At 38.0% G+C, this 20,712-nt stretch overlaps 1 protein-coding gene across 2 annotated transcripts in view; it reads right to left on the bottom strand.

Moving 5' to 3' along the window:
* Positions 1-20,712, bottom strand: part of PCSK5 (proprotein convertase subtilisin/kexin type 5) — a 245,934-nt gene that overhangs the window by 211,989 nt on the left and 13,233 nt on the right. For both annotated transcript variants that reach the window (XM_088156600.1, XM_088156601.1), the window contains exon 2: positions 4,640-4,744. In XM_088156600.1, the coding sequence (XP_088012726.1) occupies positions 4,640-4,744 (105 nt within the window). The remainder of the gene's footprint in view (positions 1-4,639; positions 4,745-20,712) is intronic.

Genomic DNA, 20,712 nt, shown 5'->3' with positions numbered 1-20,712 from the left:
TAAAGGGACAACAGTGGTAAACACTGAATTATTTAAGAACTAACTTAAACCTCCAGTCAAACTCTGAATATGAAAAGAGCATGATGGTTCCTACTATTTTGCAACCAAGTAGCATCTTATTGATTCTTGGTCCCTATGTGCTTGTACATTTTATGGCTAACCATGCAGACATCAGTAATTTAGCTGGTCCCACTGTTTAACTGTTGTATTACCTTACATGTCTAACAAAATCTTTTTGCTCACTAAGGTTTAACAACTAAAGATCACCTTACCCATAATAGCATTCTCATCTAATTTCCTTAAGCTTTAAGTCCATGGTGCTGGCTTTAAAAGCCCCAGATTACTCATGGCTACTACAATTCTGCTCCCCTTTGCCCTTTCATGAACACAATTGTCCTACCAGTAATAAGGACAGGCTTCTGGCATTATTTCCCCATCCTCTGAAAACAGCCCATATCATTTGGTGTCATCAAAGATACGCTTGCTAGCATTTTACATGCTGATACCATGAGCTCTGTTCATCTTGATATGGCAAAGATAAGACTTTCTCCTCTGTTACACCGCTACACTCTGTATGTGGTTAGATCAGGGTGCATAAAATGTAAATGTCTGGAGTAATGTTTCCCCAGGTATTTTGATCCTGGAGTAGAGTTGACAAAGGCATGACACTACTGTATGCACTATTGCAAAATTGTGCTGAAGTAGAGTATTTTCTTTAAGTAAAGGTAGCCTTACTTCTTATTTCTATGAGACTGTAAATCTTTCTGTTTCTATCTTATGTAATCTTTATGTTTCTATGACCCATCAAAAAAGATTCAAACCCCAAATAAGCCTACCTGAAATGCATTAAAATTAGAAAAATATGAGATGCCATCTTAGTAGAGATTGATAAAGAAACACTAATGCTCCAAAGTTCACTAATGCCGCACTTTACAGGAACACAAATTATTAATTCCATGGTTTTTAGCATCACTGTGGACCAGATGTCTTTTTCAGATCTCTGTTGTGATGGGAGGCTCTGGGGACCTCATGAGAAAAATGGAACAAACCTTAGTACATCTATTTGAGATTATTATCAATCTTATATCTGCCTCTATTACCTTAAGAATCTTCTAGGATTAATTATGCTACCTATTCTGCGGGATATTTTTTTACCGTATGAGTCACAAATTTTATTATCACAGTTCTTCACTAAAAACTCTTTGTTTTATGTAATAGTTCAGAATACAAAGATAGTTTTTCCAGCTGTGCTGTCCATTTAATTTACATGTACTACTGTCACGCATAGACAATTCAACTCTCACATTTCATTGGAATTGTAATCTCTTCACTAATAGAAAAGCTCCACCTGATTTCCTTTATTGTTTTTATTGATGAAAAGTCTGACCTTCAGACTGCAGTTTCAATCTTTGCTTCCAATGTTTCCCACTTTGTGACTGTTCATTTCACCACTGCAGAAAACCCAGAGGCATACCTCAGCTCTTTCTTCTCAGCCCTGGAAAGGCTGTAATAGTCTGGCTTCAACAGATGGTCTACCATCAATGCACTCAACTGTTTAATAGTTGAATTAGGGCTCCATGATACCTTTCATATATGGGCTCATTCTGTTCCTCTTCTCACATCTTTTTTGATCCTACTCCCATTATTTCATGCATTGTAGTACCACCAAAATAACTTTTCGGAGCAAACTCTTAAGCTAGAAAAAGCTCTTGATTCATGGTGTGGTGCTCTCATTGAGCCCTGCCAAAGGCCAGCCACAAACAGCACATCAGCTGAGGAGACCAGGACCCTCTGTAAATAGATTTCATTCAGCTGGCTTCGATCGTTGCTTTAAATCCACAGACTTCTTTCACTTCTGCATTTTCCCATTAGGACATAACTATTCACTGACCGAGAAACATTATGTGAATAAAGCTATGTTCCAAATTTTCTCCATTACAATCTATGTTAAGGAAATTACATCCTTTCTTGTGCCTCTCTTCCTAAAACCGTTCAATACTTTTCTTCACTAAATGACAACATGTATCATTGCTAGGTAAGGATGTTGGATGACAATTGACAAAACTGTGCTATACTACATATCCTTTACCTTTTCATCTAAATATAGATTATATGAGGTTAATAGAGGCTAACGCTGGAGAAAGTGTCAAAATGTGCAATCCACATGTCTTCAGTTTATCACAGAATCATAAAAGGATGACAAACACCTCAAAGATCAAGTCCGACCTTTGATCAACCCCCATCTTGTCAACTAGACCACAGCACTAAGTGCCACACCCAGTTATTATGTTCCGTATTGCATCTATTCATATTGTTTATAATAGTGTCAAGAGGCTTTTCCAGAAGAAGAAAATCAAACAAAAGATTTTCAAAGCAATTCATTAATTTAAATCCACAAAAATATTTTCTATTAGTTCTACATCTTTCATTGTGCATTCACACAATGAAATCAAACAGTGTCCATGAAAATAATTCAGAAATACCAAATTTCATAATTTCCTCCATTATATGCAGGCTATTTACATAACAAATTGCCACTCAATCAGAATTCCATCCTTTAAAATTTTGTAAAGGAGCAAATTAGTGATTCATGTCTGAAGCAACACAGACCAGGTTAATTCCATGTACATGTAAAAGGGAGAGCTTTCTCAGCATTAAGTGAATTACCATTGAATTATTTGGATAGTAAACAAACCTCAGTGTTTTCATGTTCCCAAATACCCACATTGACTAATCTGCAGCAAATATTGGCACTAAATATCATTCCACTCATAAATATAATAGTGTGTGGTCCTTTCAAATTCTCACAGCAATGCAACGTGCCTAATTTAATATTAAACCTTTTGTTTTAAAAGAACTAGCTCATATAGAGTAATTAAATTGCCAGTTTGCTTTAATAACCATTAAATGTTACACACACTGAGGACAAAGTGGTCTTTATGCTGTGAATACATGTCCATTTATTGACAATTCTGCCACACAAGAATTCCCAAAACCAGGTTCAGTGAAGCAGACACAAAGTGGATCATACAAACACTTCTTGCCAGATCTAGGTATTAGACCATCTGCTTCTCTTTAGGCACAGAATCATAAACAGGGTTGGGTACCTTGCACAACCCTCACTAAAGCTTCTCAATGTTGAAGTGATATGTAACAGTGGTTCAGAAAATTAGAAATTCTTAATCGGCAGAAGCACAGATTGGAGACAAGCACAGATTGGAGACAAGACCTAAACGGCATAATAAATAAATTATAGTTTTGATTTTCTGCTGTGTTCTGCCTTAGAGTCTCTAACTGTTTTGGCCAAAGTAGTGTGGACTGCCTGCCAGAGGTGCAGATGGGGTATCTAGAAACTGGGTGTAACACCACAGTGTATGGTGGTACATGCATGCAAACTTGTGCATTTGTGTGTTAATCATTCCACTTCTGTACATAGAGAACGAGCATGGACTGATGCAGATGCGAACACTTTCTGTTCCTTTTATATTTTTGCTTATTCTGTGTGCAGCACTTGTTTGAATGGTGGGTCTTAATACTCATGGGAACAGAGATTTGGGCCCTGATCATTTTTATACTAATCCCCAGCATACACTGCTCAGCATAGCTGCTGGTGCTCTCTAAGGGTTAAGCAGTTCAGCTGCATCAACAGAGGATTGAACGTAGTTTTCTGTGTACATTCCTAGTCTTGCTCTCAACAGGAACTTCAGACCTAAATACAGTTTTCCAGATGGCAGAAGTATTCCTATATGACGCTCAATTTGTACAGCGTTCAAACTCTTTCACCAGTAAGTTTTACTTCTCATAAATGATTTGTTAAGTAAAACCTGACAAATCCTTCACAGAGATCATTCATCATCCAATAATTTTAAAAAGCTTGACTCTGTTATTACCACACCAGGGGCCTGGGGGCTTGTTGGCAAGACTGCTTTGCATGAACAGCATATAAAAAGCTAATGGGATCTTCACCAAACTTTTTTTCTAAAAGAAAACCAGAGGCAATCTAATTCTGCAGTCAATGAATAAGCTACTAATCATTGAAATTAAAGGATTCAAACAAAAGTGTGTCGTGGATAGGATACAAGAGGATATTATACTTAACTATAAACCAGTAATTAAACTGTGTTGACAGTTACCTATTACACTGTGTGCCAGAAAGAAATGGCACCATTTTTCACACAGATCTTAAAATTAAGATCAGTGAAACGACCAAAAAGGACTACAGAAAAGAGTACCAAGTCCAGAAGAAGACAAGAAGAAAAGCAAGAGAAATTTTCCTCTGAATATTGTACCATCCCACATTGTCCATTTTTATTTTTAAAGCTGATTGTTTCACAGAGGGGATCTGCAGACATAAATCTTACATGTGTGGTTTTGCAGAGAAGCACCGCACAGTACTTAGTGCATTATCAAAATTCAAGTACTCATTCAGGAATAATGATGGACCTTATGTTCCAAGAATAGCACATACTTAATAGCATGGTATCTTCTTCACTTGTTTTAATGAGAAGTAGAACCTCAGAAAACAGATAGGGTAATTCTTGTAATACTATATGCCATTCAGGTGAATGTCCTGTGGTATAGTATTTCATATAAAAAATGCAAAGGCTTTTTCCTCAGATACATGCATGGATTTTCTTACCTTTGGTTCCATTGAAATGAAGCTGTGGGTACCTCTACTTGAGAGAACTGACCTTTTAATTGTTTTACTATGGTAGAAGTGGTAGTAGTCCTTCAATGTTCCAATCTGTAAGAGCAGAGAAGAAAAAAAAAGGAGGGGAAGACTTAATTTAATGAACTTGGTTTCCTGTTTTTCATTTTGGAAAGTCTATAAATTATGCAACTTCCTCTGTGCTGAAATGTTACGTGAACCCACTGATCATCTTTCAAAAGAAGGACATATGATATGAAGTAGATGAAGTATCCTTGAGGCAGTAACTGCATAACCAAAGATTATAACTGAGCCGCTTAGTCTGGCTGTATCTACCTTTTTAATATTTAATTTATATGCAGTACTTTAGGTAATTCTATATCAATCTATATCCAAACTGTCCTCAAATGGCAAGTATAGAAATCACTAACGGCTATAAGGTTATTAAAAAGCATTCCATCTAATTTGCCAAGGAAATTTACTGTAAAACACACTAGACTTGGTAATTTATATAATTAAATTATAAAAAGGACATTCACAGTATCAGACTATACAACAGGAAGAGTTTTCCTGTTCTGTCAAATGAGAGCAAAAAGCAGAAGAAAGAAAGATGGAAATGGTAACTTCATAGGATAATAACTCATTTGAGGTACAAAACCAATTCATGCAAAATTGCAAAATTCACAATGGCGTAATAAAAATGCTTCTAACTCATCCCTTCAGCACACAATAGAAATATAAATACTGAAGTGAGATGGCCTTCCCAATTTGAAAAAAATTTCCTTTCCAGAGTCATCGATACGTCTGCTTTCATTTTTCATTTTTAACTTGAAACTTCGTTTTCACTCACCTACAAACTAACACTCAGTCTCCTTGTCTTTGGGAGAATGCCTCTACAACTCATTTGGAATTTGACCTACTAGTGCACTGCAAATTTTGTAAGATACTTAATAATTTAATTTAAAGTTCCTCAATGATGAGCAAAAAAGGGACAATTGAGCCTACTCTCATTTCAAGTTAAAACTCAGAGTGACCTCATGAAACAGGCTTGATTTTCCAAATAGAGTTGAATGATACCACCAAAGAGGATGGAGCAACACTTGAAAACTTTCACCTTAAAAAATCCCTCCGATTTCTTAATTTGCATCTATAAGAATACACATGCAGGAAAATTGAGAGCTCAGTAGTAAAGACTTTAAAAGAACTGGAAATAAGTCACTTACAAATTCCAAGAATATTTAGAATATTAGAAAACAAAAATCTTGAGAAAATATATAAGTGGACTAAAAAGAAAATATTGATAGAAAACAGCAACAATTTAGATGAATTTGCCTAACAAGGAAAACCGGATCTAGGATATTAATGCTGGTCTGTGTGGGTGGTCCATCAATATCTTCATTTTGGGAGAAGTAACTCATGTCTAGTATGAAAAATACCAAAAGAAATATACCAAAACATTCAGTTAAATCAATTTAGTTTATCATAAATTAAATAGGAATTGGTTTTTCTAAGACTAATGAAAGTACATCAGCAGTAGAGTAATTTTCATGCTGCCTTCTCTCTGAAAGGCAATTCCAGCTGAAGTAGTACATCTCCACAGCACAATTGTAGTGACTGGGTTACATCTGGCTGATGGCCAGTCAACAGAGCTGTTCCTCAGGGCTCAGTCCCAGGACCAGCTCTGTTCAATATATTTAACAACAATCTGAATATAGGATTTCAGTGCTCCATTAACATGTTTGCTGATGATACCAAACTGGGATGTGCTGTTGACCCTCTTGAGAGACCAAAGGCCTTGCAGAGGCATCTGGATAGATCAGAGCATCAGGCTATGATTAATGGGATGAAATTTAAAAAGTTGAAATGCTGAATTCTGCACTGGAGATCAAGTAACACCAGGCACAAGAGTAAAATGGGAGTGAAGAGGCTGGAGAACAGCCCTGCAGAAAGCAACCTGTGGGAGCTGGCTAACATTAAGCTAAGTGTGACTCAGCCATGTATCTGGGCAGCCATGAGGCCAAACTGCATCCTGGAGAACCTCAGATACTGCATAACCAGCCAAAGGAGGTGGTTATCTCATCCTCATTTAGAATACCCTGTGTAGGTCTGGGCCCCACAATTTAAGAAGGATGTGAAGGTCCTTGAATGCTTCCAGAAGAGGCCAACAAAGCTGGGGAATACCCTGGAAGGCATGGCTTGTGAAGTGGGGCTGAGCACTTTGGCTTGGAGAATAGTAGGCTGAGGGTTAAGTTCATTGTTCTCTACAGCTTCCTGAGGAGGGGACAAGGAGATGGAGGTGGTGATCTCTTCCTGCTCAGATTCTGGGATGTGTCAGATCAGTTCGGAATGGCATCAAAGGAGGTTCACACTGAACTTTAGGATGTGTTTCTTTACCAAGAGGATAATCAAACAGGCTTCCTGTGGAGGTCTATGAATGCTCCAAGCCTGTTAGTTTTTATGAGGCATTTGGACAATGCTCTTAATAATGTGCTGTAACTGCTGGTCAGCCCTGAATTTGTCAACTAGATGACCATTGTAGGTCTCTTCCAATTCCATTCTTTCCTATTCTCTTCTACTCTGTTCCACTCCTTTACTTTTGACTACACGAACTAAAGTTTATTCTAATTTTAAGAGCCTGTAGCATAAGCCAGTAACATCAGGTTACTGCTGCACTCTTTTTACATTACTATTATTTATAACAATCACAGAAATTTGGTGCCAGGCTTAGCACAAGTGCAAGTGATGGCATGCTTCTCTGAGACAGAGGGTTGTAATCCGTTACTTTCTGGATATTTCCTGGATTCATCAGTAGCCTCAAATAAGATTGAACTTCTAGCTGCTGGGAAGTGATTTAGTCTTGCTTCGTAAGTCTTCAGAGACCTGTAAAGGGCATACTCACCCTACCAGTAACCTATAAAGGTAACTGAGCTATGTGTGCTATGAAGCACATAACTGAAAAGACTCAGCTCAGACAGATAAATGGATTTACAACTGGTTTACAACTCCACAGAACTGTTTAAATAGAAAGACCATATTACAGGGAAAATAAGCATCCATCCTGTTTTGTCCTACAAAGGTCTCAATGTCACCCAGTCCTCAGTGTTTTGTCTTGCACTAACTTAAGGTGTTTATTTATTTAGTTATTTACTAAAGATCAACTCTAACTGACCACTCTGAGGGCATCCAAACCAGCAAATTTAGGAGATTACCTAATTGCACTCCTGGAGGTTCTACAGTTTAGCAGAACTAGCCATCCATGGAAGACACTGGAGGCATCTGCATGTTTCCAGCTGAAGAGGAAAGGCACGAGGCTTTGTAATCCTGGTCAGATCTACTTCCTCTGAGAACTTGGGCTGAGGAGACAGAATTAAGCCTTTGGAATTATGTATAGTAATTGCAATGCAATGTCTTCTAAACACTTTTAGTTTTCAGACAATAATAGTGATAATTTAGAATTGTGAGATCTACAGCTTTAGTTCATAACTGGCAAGGAATTAAAAGGACCCCAAATCTTTTAAGTGTAAGTAAATTCATATTCACTTAGACCTTCCAGTTCCTTGGACCACTAGGAAGAAGAATTAAACCATGTAACTATAGCACAATGAAACTTCTCATTGTGTATGTTCTTGTTAAATTGTTTGTTATACTTCGAACTCCCAGGTCTTATAGGCACTGTCAGAGAAAAACAGTGCAAAGACAGAAACACCAGAGCTAACTACTCTACTACTGCTAGAGACTGCAGGCAGTTTCAGTCATATATCATTGGGAAATCTTTGTAATCTCCTTTTCTTTACACAGAGGGCATGATTTCTTTAAAAATAAATAGGGAAATATTGCCTGGCCAAAGGAAAAGGAATGGACAGTGGGTGTAGGGAAGACCTAATCTCTTTAGAAGTAGTATTTGTAGATAAACATTTTAAACAGATCTATATACACATTTTAGATGTACTTATACTATGTTTATTCAAGGATGAAATAATTCCCAGGAATATTTTCAGTTCCCCAGAACTAACAATCCTACAATATCAAAGCAGTGTCCCTGAAAACCAAAGCATCCACATATTTACTTTAAATTTATATTTATCAGGTCTTATTTTCTATTTTAAGTTGAGAAAATGTGTTAAAGATAACATGAAACAAGAACCAAACTTTCTAAGCTTGCTCTTGAAAAATATTTCTTCCACGTGTTGTTTTAGTCTAGGGCAAGAGTAAGATAATTTAAGACATAATAACTGAATTAATTCATCTACATGTGCACTGTGTCCCCAAGAACTCTGTAAGGAAACACAAATGCTAAAGATGACTGTTAGACATACTTTAAATATATTTATATGGTTACCAAACTTACCTAACTAACTAAGCTCTGAACCTAAACTGTCTGAAACTTCTGTGTAGCTGAACAGGAGTAGGGAAGTCATTCCAGCTACTGGGCAGAAACCTAAGAGATGCTTTTTAGCTTATAAACAATTTTTTGTTTTTTTTAAGAGGCAAATCCTCTAAACATCTAGGTGCAAAGTGCTCTTCTCCCAGAGGGCTGAATTGAAAACAATGTGCTACTGATTTGGTGAATTGCAGGATATATTGGTAAGGGCCTCTGTTTCTTCCAGGCTTTCATGAATTTGCTCCTAAATAAACTTGAAAAGAAAGACAGAGCAGGTACAGACATGATTCTGAACTCAGTAAGACACTAGAAGAGCCAAAGAAACACAAATCTGCTACCCGTTTGCAGAGCTGGAATATAAAGCGCTATAAATAGGCACAGGATCATATTTCACATGGAGGTGAAGGTATGACCCTTCCCATTTTTCAGAACTGTGAAAAATTTCCAAAGTTTTAAAGTCCTTGGCAGAAAAAAATATCGAAAACTGAAAGATGAAGAATGTTTATTAAGTTTACTATTATCATCCCATTTTAACAAAATCAACTCTGTTTCAAACGTTTACATTTTTTCAGATTGAAGAATTTTTGTCTCTGAAATATCATTTCTAGTGGAGTCTGTATAATGTGACAACATTTTAAACATTTTCATAGTGTCCCAGTTAAAGAGAAAGGCGGTGGAGTTTTTAGCATTGTTTATTTGATACCACCCATATTCATCACTGGGGGGCACAGCTTTGGCAGAAAAAAGCCCAGAAACTGGAAATTCACCACTCTTGCCTCGGTTACAAAAGCAGAGTGGACAGTCCCCTTAAACCATGGTGCACTTGGTCCCTTCTGCTGCCCACCAGTTTTTTTCTCTCCTCCCATTTTTCCTCTGGAGTGCCACTATGGGAGTTGCAGTGTTGAGGTGGACAGCTCCAAGCAGGAGAGAGTTGGAGGCGGCAGTTCCAGCAAGTGCAGAGTACTGAGCTTAGCCAGCATTGTACAATTCCTTTTTCCAAATGAACTAGCTTCCAGGTTTTGTTTTGTCCCTGCTTTCTACTCTTTTTGGTCTGAGTGGGAGGGTGGGGGAGAATACTATGCTGTGGAAGCTCTCCTCACCATACTGCCTTTGAGACCAATCCTCATGCTATCTTTGATAAGTGTTTCTCTTTGTTCCTGGTGGTGAATGCTCTTTTGTGGGTAAGGCACCTTCTTTTCGTGTACTTTTTACTATTGATACTGCTGTGATTATTGTGATTTTAGTAAATTGTTATTTTCATCACATTATCTCTCCTTATTGTCCCCCATTATCAGAAGAGTTGGGAGAAAGACAGTGGCTTATTTGGAGTATAGTTCCCTGCTGGTTATTAAACCCAGCACACATAGAATCACAGAATGGCCTGGAAAACACAAACTTAGTAGTGCAGGTGACACAGCAGACAAATGTGATACCATTAACAGGACCAAGACAAGCTTGAAAAGTGAGCCTATTGGAATCTTATGAGGTTTGACAAGACCAGGTGCAAAGTACACTTCAAACATAAATCTAAAATCTCACAAGGCAAACCCTTAGCCCTTTATTTTGACCCATTAGCTCTTTGTTATCCACAGAGTATAAACGGTTCAATACTACACAAAACTGCCACTCCCTTTCCTTCTCGAGTGGCTCTAGACAAGCAAGCGTTAAGCTAAAACCAGGGTTCTGGTTCAGCATTTAGGGGCAAGAAAGCTCTGCAGAGGTTGTTAGCAGTTCGCTGATCCACCCAAATTAAAGCACCCATATCAGGAAAGGTCATGGTCATTCCAGACCTGGAACCTAAACTTAACTTTTATTGCAAGAAACAAAACTGTGTAGTGGAGTTTTTGGGAGGGCAGGATGGGGTTTTTTCACCATAAGATACTACAGTAGTGATCACACTTTCTCAGCCTCCAGCTCTCTTTTTCAAAATGCCACTGTTGGGTCAGCACTGACAAATCTCAGTATACTGAGGCTGGAGGACCAACCACCATAAGGACAGCTGAAGAGCTGCTCAGACATCTCAGCTGCAGATTGAGATGAAGGCTCTGGCTCTCCCAGACACAACATCAAGTTGAAAGTTTTTTTTATTGTTTAACTGAAAGAAATTCAACTGCTCATATTGTGGAGATCTCTGTATGACAGAGGTAAGAACCTTGTTCTCAAGGTAGGAACAGCCTAACTTGCCAATTCGTATCTGCTTCCTCCATATTCCCTTCAGGTTTTCATCAGGTTTTAAGCCTGCAAAGTGTTGCTGCTCCTGAACAGTGACACACTGAACAAGTTGGGCTTGGTCTTAAATACACTCCTTCTTCCTGAAGAATTTTTTGAGTCTCCTAGATGGAAAAACGCCTATACTGTAAGCAAGAGTTCTTGCCCAGTTTATCGAATCTTCAGTCTGGAGGACAAGATAGTTCAGCTGGAAAAATTAAGATTCCCTACTGAACCATCTACATATGAAAAATAAAGAAAACTGCAAAACAGAGAGCGAAGTTTAAAAAAAACACATGGCTCTTTTAGCAGCAGAAACATCACAACTCCATGGAAGTAAATCATTATGTATCTCTTCAACATGGTGGTAATGCAACCCTTTACCATTTAACCACTGGCATTCCTTCTCATTCAGTTTAGAGAGGAAAGCATATCACTGTACTGAATTAAAACACACCATTCTAGCCTTCATTTGTATTTTTCTTTTATATTTCAGTTATTTGAATGGAGAAATTTTGTCTGGGCACTTGCCTTGAGTAGATTTAAATTTTAAAATATCTAATGCCAAGAATTAATAACAGCCATTAAAATAAATATTCTTTAAGATATTGTCATATGTTAAGATAGTCACTGTTGTTGCTAACAAGCTGCTGTGTTTTGTTTTAAAAATAAGGTAACACATTAATTCTTTCCCTTGAAAAATACACTCCAGCTTTTTAATTTCCATATGCCTTTGTTAGTAGGATTAAAACACATCGATATTCTGAGGTCGGTTATAATTTTTTATATCATTCTAATTCAGTATCAAAATTGAGATTTTTTTTTTACAGTTATGTTATTTTATTCCATATCTATCTGTGCCCCAAAATTGCTACTGTAAGACCCTACAGGTAGGTATGCTCTATGTGTGTCTAGGAATGCTGTCACAGGCATTTTTAAAATCCTCTCTCATGGGCAGCTTCCGGTTCTTTGCCATGTGGTATTTGCTTCGTGGGCTGTTGGGTCTTTGCTCATGCAAAGGTTTTGTCTTCCCTTTTTGGATTCTCTTTTAATTTTGGGAGGTTTTGTGCATCTCGGAGAGGCTACATTTGGTAGTTTTGAGTGCCTTTGGTCGAGCTCTACAGGCACCTGCTGGTCAAGCCAATTCAAGTCCATTAGCCTCCTGTGCCAGAGGGAAAGATGTGGTTGTCTGGAAGGTGCCACCTTGGAAGGGAAGGTGTGACATCATCTTCCCCTTCTCCTCCAGCCATGTGGCCACCTCTAGCTGGCAAGGTCTTGCAAAAGGGCATTTCTGGCATTGGGGCCTCTCTTTGTTCCCAGGGTGTTGGGAGGTTTAGCAGTTTGCTATCTAGCAGTTACTTTTGTTTCCCCTTGCCTGTTGGCATTAGGTTACAAAGCTGTTATTTTTTTCACTTGTATCTACTGGTATCTTGTTCATTACTGGTGGAAAAGGATTGGTTGGAATCAAGGGTGATGTTACTCATTTCAGAATGCCCACCTCTTTAAATTGTCTCAAACTGAGATAGTTGGTATATTCAAATTTGGATTACCTCTATAGAAGTAGTTTTTCTCCTAGTTTTACTTTCCCAGGCTTTCTACTGCATTACAGAATATAACAAGCATATTTATAGTCTCAATTCTAAAATATAATTTAATTAAAACTAAAAGCTACATTTAAATGTGGAATTCTAAATTCCTAGTAAGATTTATTCAAAACTATTTTTAAAAATCAAAGTTCTCCTTTTCTACGTAGAGAAATGCTCTACTGAAAATATACAAAATACATTTAGCCACACAAATCGAATTGTTTCCTCTGAGACTCCTAATTGATCCATAACTTAAAAGTTGAAGTGAATTGAAAAAAGCTTCCTACATCACACTTTTTGCATAAAGGTTACTTTGTACAGTTGTATTTTAAAACAAATATTGTCAAAAGAAATTCTTCTTTTTGAAATTACAGTACTTTAGTGCTCTCTTGGTAACCTTATTTAACATATGGAATTACTTTGAAAAATAAAGAGAAAAAAACCTAACAACCCAATAGAAATATAAAGTGTTTTACATCATTAAAATAAGCCAAAAAGTTTCTATCACAAACAAGTTTTAGTACAAATCAGTAGGTAAGATTAATTTAGATATTCGAAATAATAAATTCAAACTGTATCATAGCCTTAAATTCTAACACATACTGGATCATACTAAGAGTTAATTGAATCTACACTATACAGGAAGAACAATCCTTCCAAACATGACTGTGGCATCTTTTTTTGATTATATGTTTGTGTAAATCCTGTTGTTATTGAAATTATGAAAACTCTGCTTTATTGAGTTCTGAAAAGTGGGAGAGGTTAACTGATTTTTTTTAAATAAAAATATACTTTGATCATATTTAATTAAAAATGGTGCTACTTCTAAAAGTGCAGGTAAAAAAAAGAATACTGAAGTCAAATCATAAAAACAGAAATCCCAAAGACACCCATCACGTAAATAAAGCCAAGGTAAGGCTGCCTGAATAAAGACTGTGAAAGTTTGAGTCATAAAGGAATGAGCAGTGAAGCTTCAAATGCCGCAGGTTATAGGAGACCATAGTAAAACCATATTCCTTGCAAAAGTTATGACAGCAGCAGGGCTTGAGCTTGACCCCACTCTTCTCTTGCAGCTGCAGCTCTGAGAAGAACATCCATCAATCTTTACTGGAGGACAATATCTGAGCTGTGCTGTGTATTAGCACCCTTTGAACACTAGCTATATGGTACCACTTCCCTATAGATGAGGGCATACAAATATGCCCTCAGGGATGTTAAGAATGAATAAAAAGTGAGAAGCTGAAGACATCTGGCCACTGTGTTGATTGTTCAAGCATTAAATTGAAAAAAAAAGTCACTATAGTACTTGAAAATTTTCTTTGAAGGTCAGGTTTCACCCACCTGCTCTCTAGGACTGATAAACAGGTTGTGACTATTAGAACATTATTCAAAAATATAGCTAAAAATTAATGAACACAAGTCCTTAATTATTGGATAGGCAGTGGTAGAGGGGTTTATATGAAGTGTAGACTCCAACAGATACATTAGCCTAAAGCATTTGGGGGGAGATGGTGAAGAAAGCCATTTCCACATGTGTCATGTGAAATGTTAAATTCAAGTACAGTAATTACATGCATTAATACCTGCAACTGTGAGCTTTGCCTTGTGAGCACTGCAGTAACTGGCAAGCTCATGCCCCTGTCAAATAATGCCATGTTATGCAGCAAATCTGTGACCATGGGCCTGCAGTTCAAGGGCAATTTTTCATGAAAATACTCAAAAGGAAATCAATCAGTTTCTTCATTCTCAATTTCCTTTTCTATAATTTATTTTCAGTACAAAAAACTAGAATAATATAAACCAGTAGTTTATGCCCTTTTTTGTGAAGCCCAGAGTCACCACATTGTTTCTACAAGTACAAATGAGTGCAACAAAGTGTATTTATACTATACTGAACAAACAAAAGTAACCTCTTCAGTATTTAAAGTGACATCAATGCAGATATCATGCATTTGCAAGTTCAAGCCACAACATACATATTTTTATGTGTAAAGAAGGCAATATAGTAATATTAGTTTATTATATATATTATATATAATATATAGTAATATTTGTTTCAGTACCACCATCATCATTTTGATGAAGCCATCAAAAAGGAAACAAATACCTTTAACCTTTAATTTTGAGGCATCAGCTAAATAGTCCCTGCTTTCTGAAATTTTTTTCCTAACTTGATAATCTGTAATTTAAAAAAATTATATACTGCATCAACTGAAATGGCTTTGTCTCTATTTTGACTTTCAATCCTATTTCATATTGTATCACAAAACAAATGTAAAATGAGGATGCATACTTATGCAGCGTCATGAATGTTTGTTCAAGTATCAAACAGCACTGCCATATGCCATACATTAGCCACTACTCTAGGCTCTAAAGACTACTGTTTCTTTGTAATGTTTCTTCACCTGTGCTGTCATATATGTAATTATAATAAAGCATAAGAACAAGGCTTGACAAAGTTCTGACAAGGCTACTTCATTAATGCGAACAATATAAAGGTTAGTTAAGAGATTTTATTTTTTAGCAAACAACTGCAAGAAAAGTGTCACAACAAACAATGCACATATTAATTTCCTTTTAAATCTTGATTCTGAAATATTTAATAAGCATCATACCTGTCCTGAAACTTGTAAACATCTACCCAGTCCCATGGGATCAAGTACGTTCTCATTTACAAAACTGCAAGTCAGAAATAACTGTTGAAACTGATGAATTTCAGAGGCATAAATTATGAGCAGTCAAATCTAATGGGGTTACTTCTATGAGTAAAAGATTTAAGAACCATGCAGTTCTTCTACAACAGTAGAAATACTGTTATATCTGCATCCAGTTATTTAAACATCAATATAAAACTCCTAAGCACATTAATAGCAAGGGAACTTATACCATTCAAAATGACTAATGCGGTGACTTACACTAGTCATACTGTTTACAACGAACATTTATATTGCCAGCAATAAACCTTTTCATGCTGTACTTTGTCTTACAAATCTGAATTCAGCTCTTACTGGTCATAGGAAGTACAATGTTTTCATTTAACTGACTTTCTCATGAGACTTGATTTAAGCAATTTCCTCTTCAATTACCAATATAATTTACCAAAGAGTTATAAAGAAGTGACTCATGGGAATATCGAAAACTGAGTTGAGTTCATCTGTGCTGGGTGTGTAGGCATTAAATCCAACCCTCTTACACAGTTAACCTAGATTACACTTCCTCAGCTTTGTACTCTAGCGAAATCTGATATCTTCCACTCTGTACAACATATTTAATCAAATAGAAGCATGCAACTGGCCCAGAACCCCAGGTTACTGACACATTCATCTATTTTACTTGGTTAATGCTAGAACTGTTCAAAAGTTTAGGGGTTTTTTTGTGTAAAAGTATTGTCAGTATTCGTTATTTATGTCTCCATATATAACCCAAGTGACTTTAATAAGACAAGAGCACCTGTTCATGTAACAGTTTAATAGCCTGAAAACAAAAAATTGTCCTTGACAGCATCTAAAGATACACTAAAACAAAAGGCAAGTTAAGTGAGCAAATGAGACCAAAAATATATTTGCATCATGTAGCCTTCAAACATAATAAGAAATAAAACAGCTACATTATCATAACTAACATTTATGAGGATTTGAGAAATATTATAGCACACCAAGGGACTCTATTCTAGCATAGAATATGTCTAGCACGGTTTTCCAATATTCCATGCAAAGTTGCTATTTGCAGTAACAACAATAATAAAATAAATACACAAAAAAGTTACACCAAAAAGTGACATTAGTTCAAATATACACGGGTCTCTCTTGCTGTACCATTCTTCAAAGTGCTAGAAGATTCAATTAAGTTTTCACTGGATTCATTGGAATCTTTTGCTGTGTTTAATGATAACTACAATAAGAATGTAAAGAAGAACTTAATCGTTTTTTAACCTACACCCCAGCAAGGCCTACATTTTAGATTAAGTGTAGTTAATCTCATTAAGTTAAAAACTAACTTAAGCTTCTAAATTACTTCAGACTACAGAGAAAAGCCAGAGATCTAATACTCAATTCATTACAAAACATTTACAAACAAAACATAAAACTAATGATAAACAAGTTACAGCTCTCAGATCCATTTCATACGTATAAAGAATATTCCTTGATGATCTTTTCATTTGGAGAGCAGAATCTTACAATCTCAGGGTTGAGAAAATGAAAGTGGTTTTTCATGGGGAAAGAATAAAAGTTTCTATTCCACATTTGTTTAATATACTGATTTTAAACACACTAAAATACTGAAAAGATAGTTAGAATGACAGCAATGCATTGCATAAAAACTCTGTATTCTTTAAAAATGGACTTTCATTTCTATTTGAAACATTGTTTCAGAGTCCTACAAGATAAGAAACATCAGAAAAACTACACAAATTTCAGCCACCACTACAACTGCTCACCATTAAGTTATGTTTATCAGATTAATATTTCTATTTGCCAGGCAAGAAATGGAAATTGTTCAAATTTCACACAATTGGAATGACATTTATATACAAGAAAGCTTCCAAAAGAGCAGTCTGTTGCAATGGTAGAACTATTTATTGATGCCAACATAGTCCAGGGCCCTTTTGGGTCATGGAATGTTAACTCATAAAAAACAAAGCTCTGTAAATGTCTTGGCTTGCAATGCAGGATGTAACCAAAAGTATGTACTCTATCATCATCTATTGAAACCAGCTGGGGCAGTGATCCTTATCTCTGTGGGAGATATTCTCTGCTAATGGACCATCTGTTAAAACCAGGTGGGACAATGTTCTTTATCTTTCCACAACCCATCCTTCCTCCAGGGAGATATCTCCTGTTAATGACCCACTGAGTCCCACTGTACGACTGATAAAATTACATCATCCGATTGGGAGATGCTCCACCCATGGGGAGGAGCCAAGCCTTTCCTACCTAGATAAAAACTGAGATTTAGAACATCAGAGCAGCCTTTTCCCACTGGATTCCAGAGGAAATCCGACCTTTCCACATCATCACTGGACCTTCAGAGGAAAACTGCACCCTTCTACAGGATCACTGCTTCAACAGAACCACATCTGTCATCCGGGAGGATGGCAGCCACCATTTAATGGGACTGCTACCAACACCCTGACTGACAGGGTGTCAGGTTGCATTCTGACTCTGCCAGTGTTTTGGGTTTTTTTTTTTTGTATTACTGTATTTTTATTTTAATTTTCGTAGTAAAGAACTGTTATTCCTATTATCTTTGCCTGAGAGCTCCTTAATTTCAAAATTATAATAATTTGGAAGGACAGGGCTTACATTTTCCATTTCAAGAGAGGCTCCTACCTTTCTTAACGAACACCTGTCTTTCAAACCAAAACAGATTTTGGTGCCCAATGTGAGGCATGAGGGCATCGAGAGAAAAAGGAGTAACAGTTCTTGAGTAACTTAGTTAATTGTGTGCTGGATATAGAAACCTCCTTAGGTGGTCTAGCTTACCCTGGTTTGGGCGGCATGTGGTCGTGGCTGTATATCTCCTCCCATTTTCAGGCCCTTATCTAAACATGGGTCCTATAATTAAGGCTACTGTGGCTGTTATCCGGTTTGCTTCATGGGTTAATAAGGTGAGGAATTAATGGATCTTTAAGTTCCTCTGGAAGGCGAGCACATGGATTCAGGGCTATCACACACTAACTATATGTTTTTGGGGTTATTTTAATAAGGGTTCCTACTGTGAGGAAGTGACAGCAGGCGAAATTTCCTCCCAACCCTTCACCCAGCTTTTTGGGTCTACCCCACCAGTTTTCAAAAGGTTCAAATCTCTATATACTAATGATATCATATAGTGGCTGGTATTGCTGAAATGCCTGTTAAACCTGTTCTATTTAGCATTCAGAGATATGGGCAGATTGGCTTGGATAATTACCTTGATACCTACCTCAGAAAACAGGGATGCTACCCCAGAGCCTGACCCTGCCCACAGCCTACCCCAGAAATAAACCCCCCAGATTGGATGGGGTAATGGAGGAGCAGATATGCCAGGTGCTGAAGGAATACACTTCCCCAGCTGATGAGAAACCCTCCCCCTATCTTAAAGAGGGAGAATCTAATGGTGCTGCAGTGGAGCCCAAAGACATTACAACCATCCAGGTTCCAGCTGAACCGCAAGGGCAGTCACAGCCAGCAGCAGGCAGCCCTGTGGAAATGAAGAAGTGTAAGATGAAATCAGAGCACCCAGTTAATAAGGATAAGAAAGGAGGGCCCTTACAACCAGCAGAAGAGTCAGAGGTTGGGATCATCACCAAGTCCCTGTCATATGAAAGTCTCCATAATCTGCAAAAAGACAGGACCTTTACAACTTGGCACAGGTGTGCAACTGGATGGTACTGAGGCAAGGAATTTGGGACCCTTGACCCAGGACTCAGGTCTGAGTCAGGTATTCGTAAGAGAGACAGGGTCCCTTTCCCTCTGGGAGTGGCTTTTAATGAGTGTAAGAGAGAGGTTTGTCCACAAAGAGAGAATGCAGAAGCACCACCATACAATGCACTGGAAGGCCCTTGAGGAAGGGATCCAACAGCTGAGAGAAGTGGCAGTACTGGAGGTGCTCTTTGGAAGGGATGGATGGCATGATAATCACCCCAACAAGGTCAGGTGCACAGGGCAGATGTTGTGGAATCTGGCAAACCTGGGGCCATCTCAATATACCACCTTAATTGCAACAATTAATGCTGATAACAACTGAGAGACAGTGGGTTCTGTTGCCAACAAGCTTAAAAATGATGAGAGTATGACCATTGAGCCAGAATGCAGGCTCATATGTCTGCTGTGATTAAGGAACTCAAAGAGGAAATGAAGGAGATATGGGAGGAGGTGAGGACGAACAGTTCCCATATGGCACCTGTGCAAGTCACAGGCCCCAAAGTCAGAGCCCAACATCCTCAGTTAGGGAGAGAGGGTACACCCCACGTACTGATCTGTGGTTCTTTCTATGTGACCACAGGGAAGACATGGGAAGCTGGGATGGGAAACCCACTTCTGTCCTGGCAGCATGGGTGTGTCAACTCAGGAGGGAAACACTAACTGAGGGAGCTCCACTAAAGTGAAGGTAGCCTCAGCCTCCCATGACCAAGGTGCAGGGTATTACAGAAGGGAGGATGATCTATCAGATCCCCTTGAAGGAACCTCTACTATGTATGCCCAGGAAGGAAATAATAACCAGGGCTAGAGGGGTCATGCCCCTATCCAGGGAGAGGCCCAGGAAAACCGGGTCTTCTGGACAGTGTGGATATGATGGCCTGGCACATCAGAGCCACAGAAATATGAGGCATTAATTGATACTGGTTCACAGTGTACATTAATACCATCAGGACATATAGGGGCAGAACCTGTTTCCATTGCCAGGGTGACGGGGGGATTTCAGGAATTGACTCTGCTGGAAGCTGAGGTAAGCCTGACTGGGAAGGAGTGGCAGAAGTACCAAACTGTGACTGGGCCAGAGGCACCATGTATTCTAGGCATAGACTTCCTCAGGAACGGCTATTACAAAGACCCAAAGGGACTCAGATGGGCTTTTGGAATAGCTGCTGTAGCAGCAGATGCCATTAAGCAGTTGAACATCTTGCCTGTACTATCAGAAAACCTATCTGCAATAGGACTCCTGAAGGTGAAGGAGCAACAAGTGCCAATTGCTATCTCAATGGTGCACCACTGGCAGTATCGGGCAAATCGAGATGCCGTGATCCCCATCCATAAGATGAGCTGGAGAGCCAAGGGGTGGTCAGCAAAACCCACTCACCCATCAACAGCCCCATCTGGCCTGTGTGCAAGTCTGACAGAGAATGGAGATTGACTGTGGACTATCGTGCATTGAATTAAGTGATCTGGCAACTCAGGGGAAAACCAAAC

This window comes from Sturnus vulgaris, chromosome Z (assembly GCF_052056855.1).
Source record: "Sturnus vulgaris isolate bStuVul1 chromosome Z, bStuVul1.hap1, whole genome shotgun sequence".
NCBI classification, from domain to species: domain Eukaryota; kingdom Metazoa; phylum Chordata; class Aves; order Passeriformes; family Sturnidae; genus Sturnus; species Sturnus vulgaris.
This window is presented reverse-complemented; position numbering and strand designations above follow the sequence as displayed.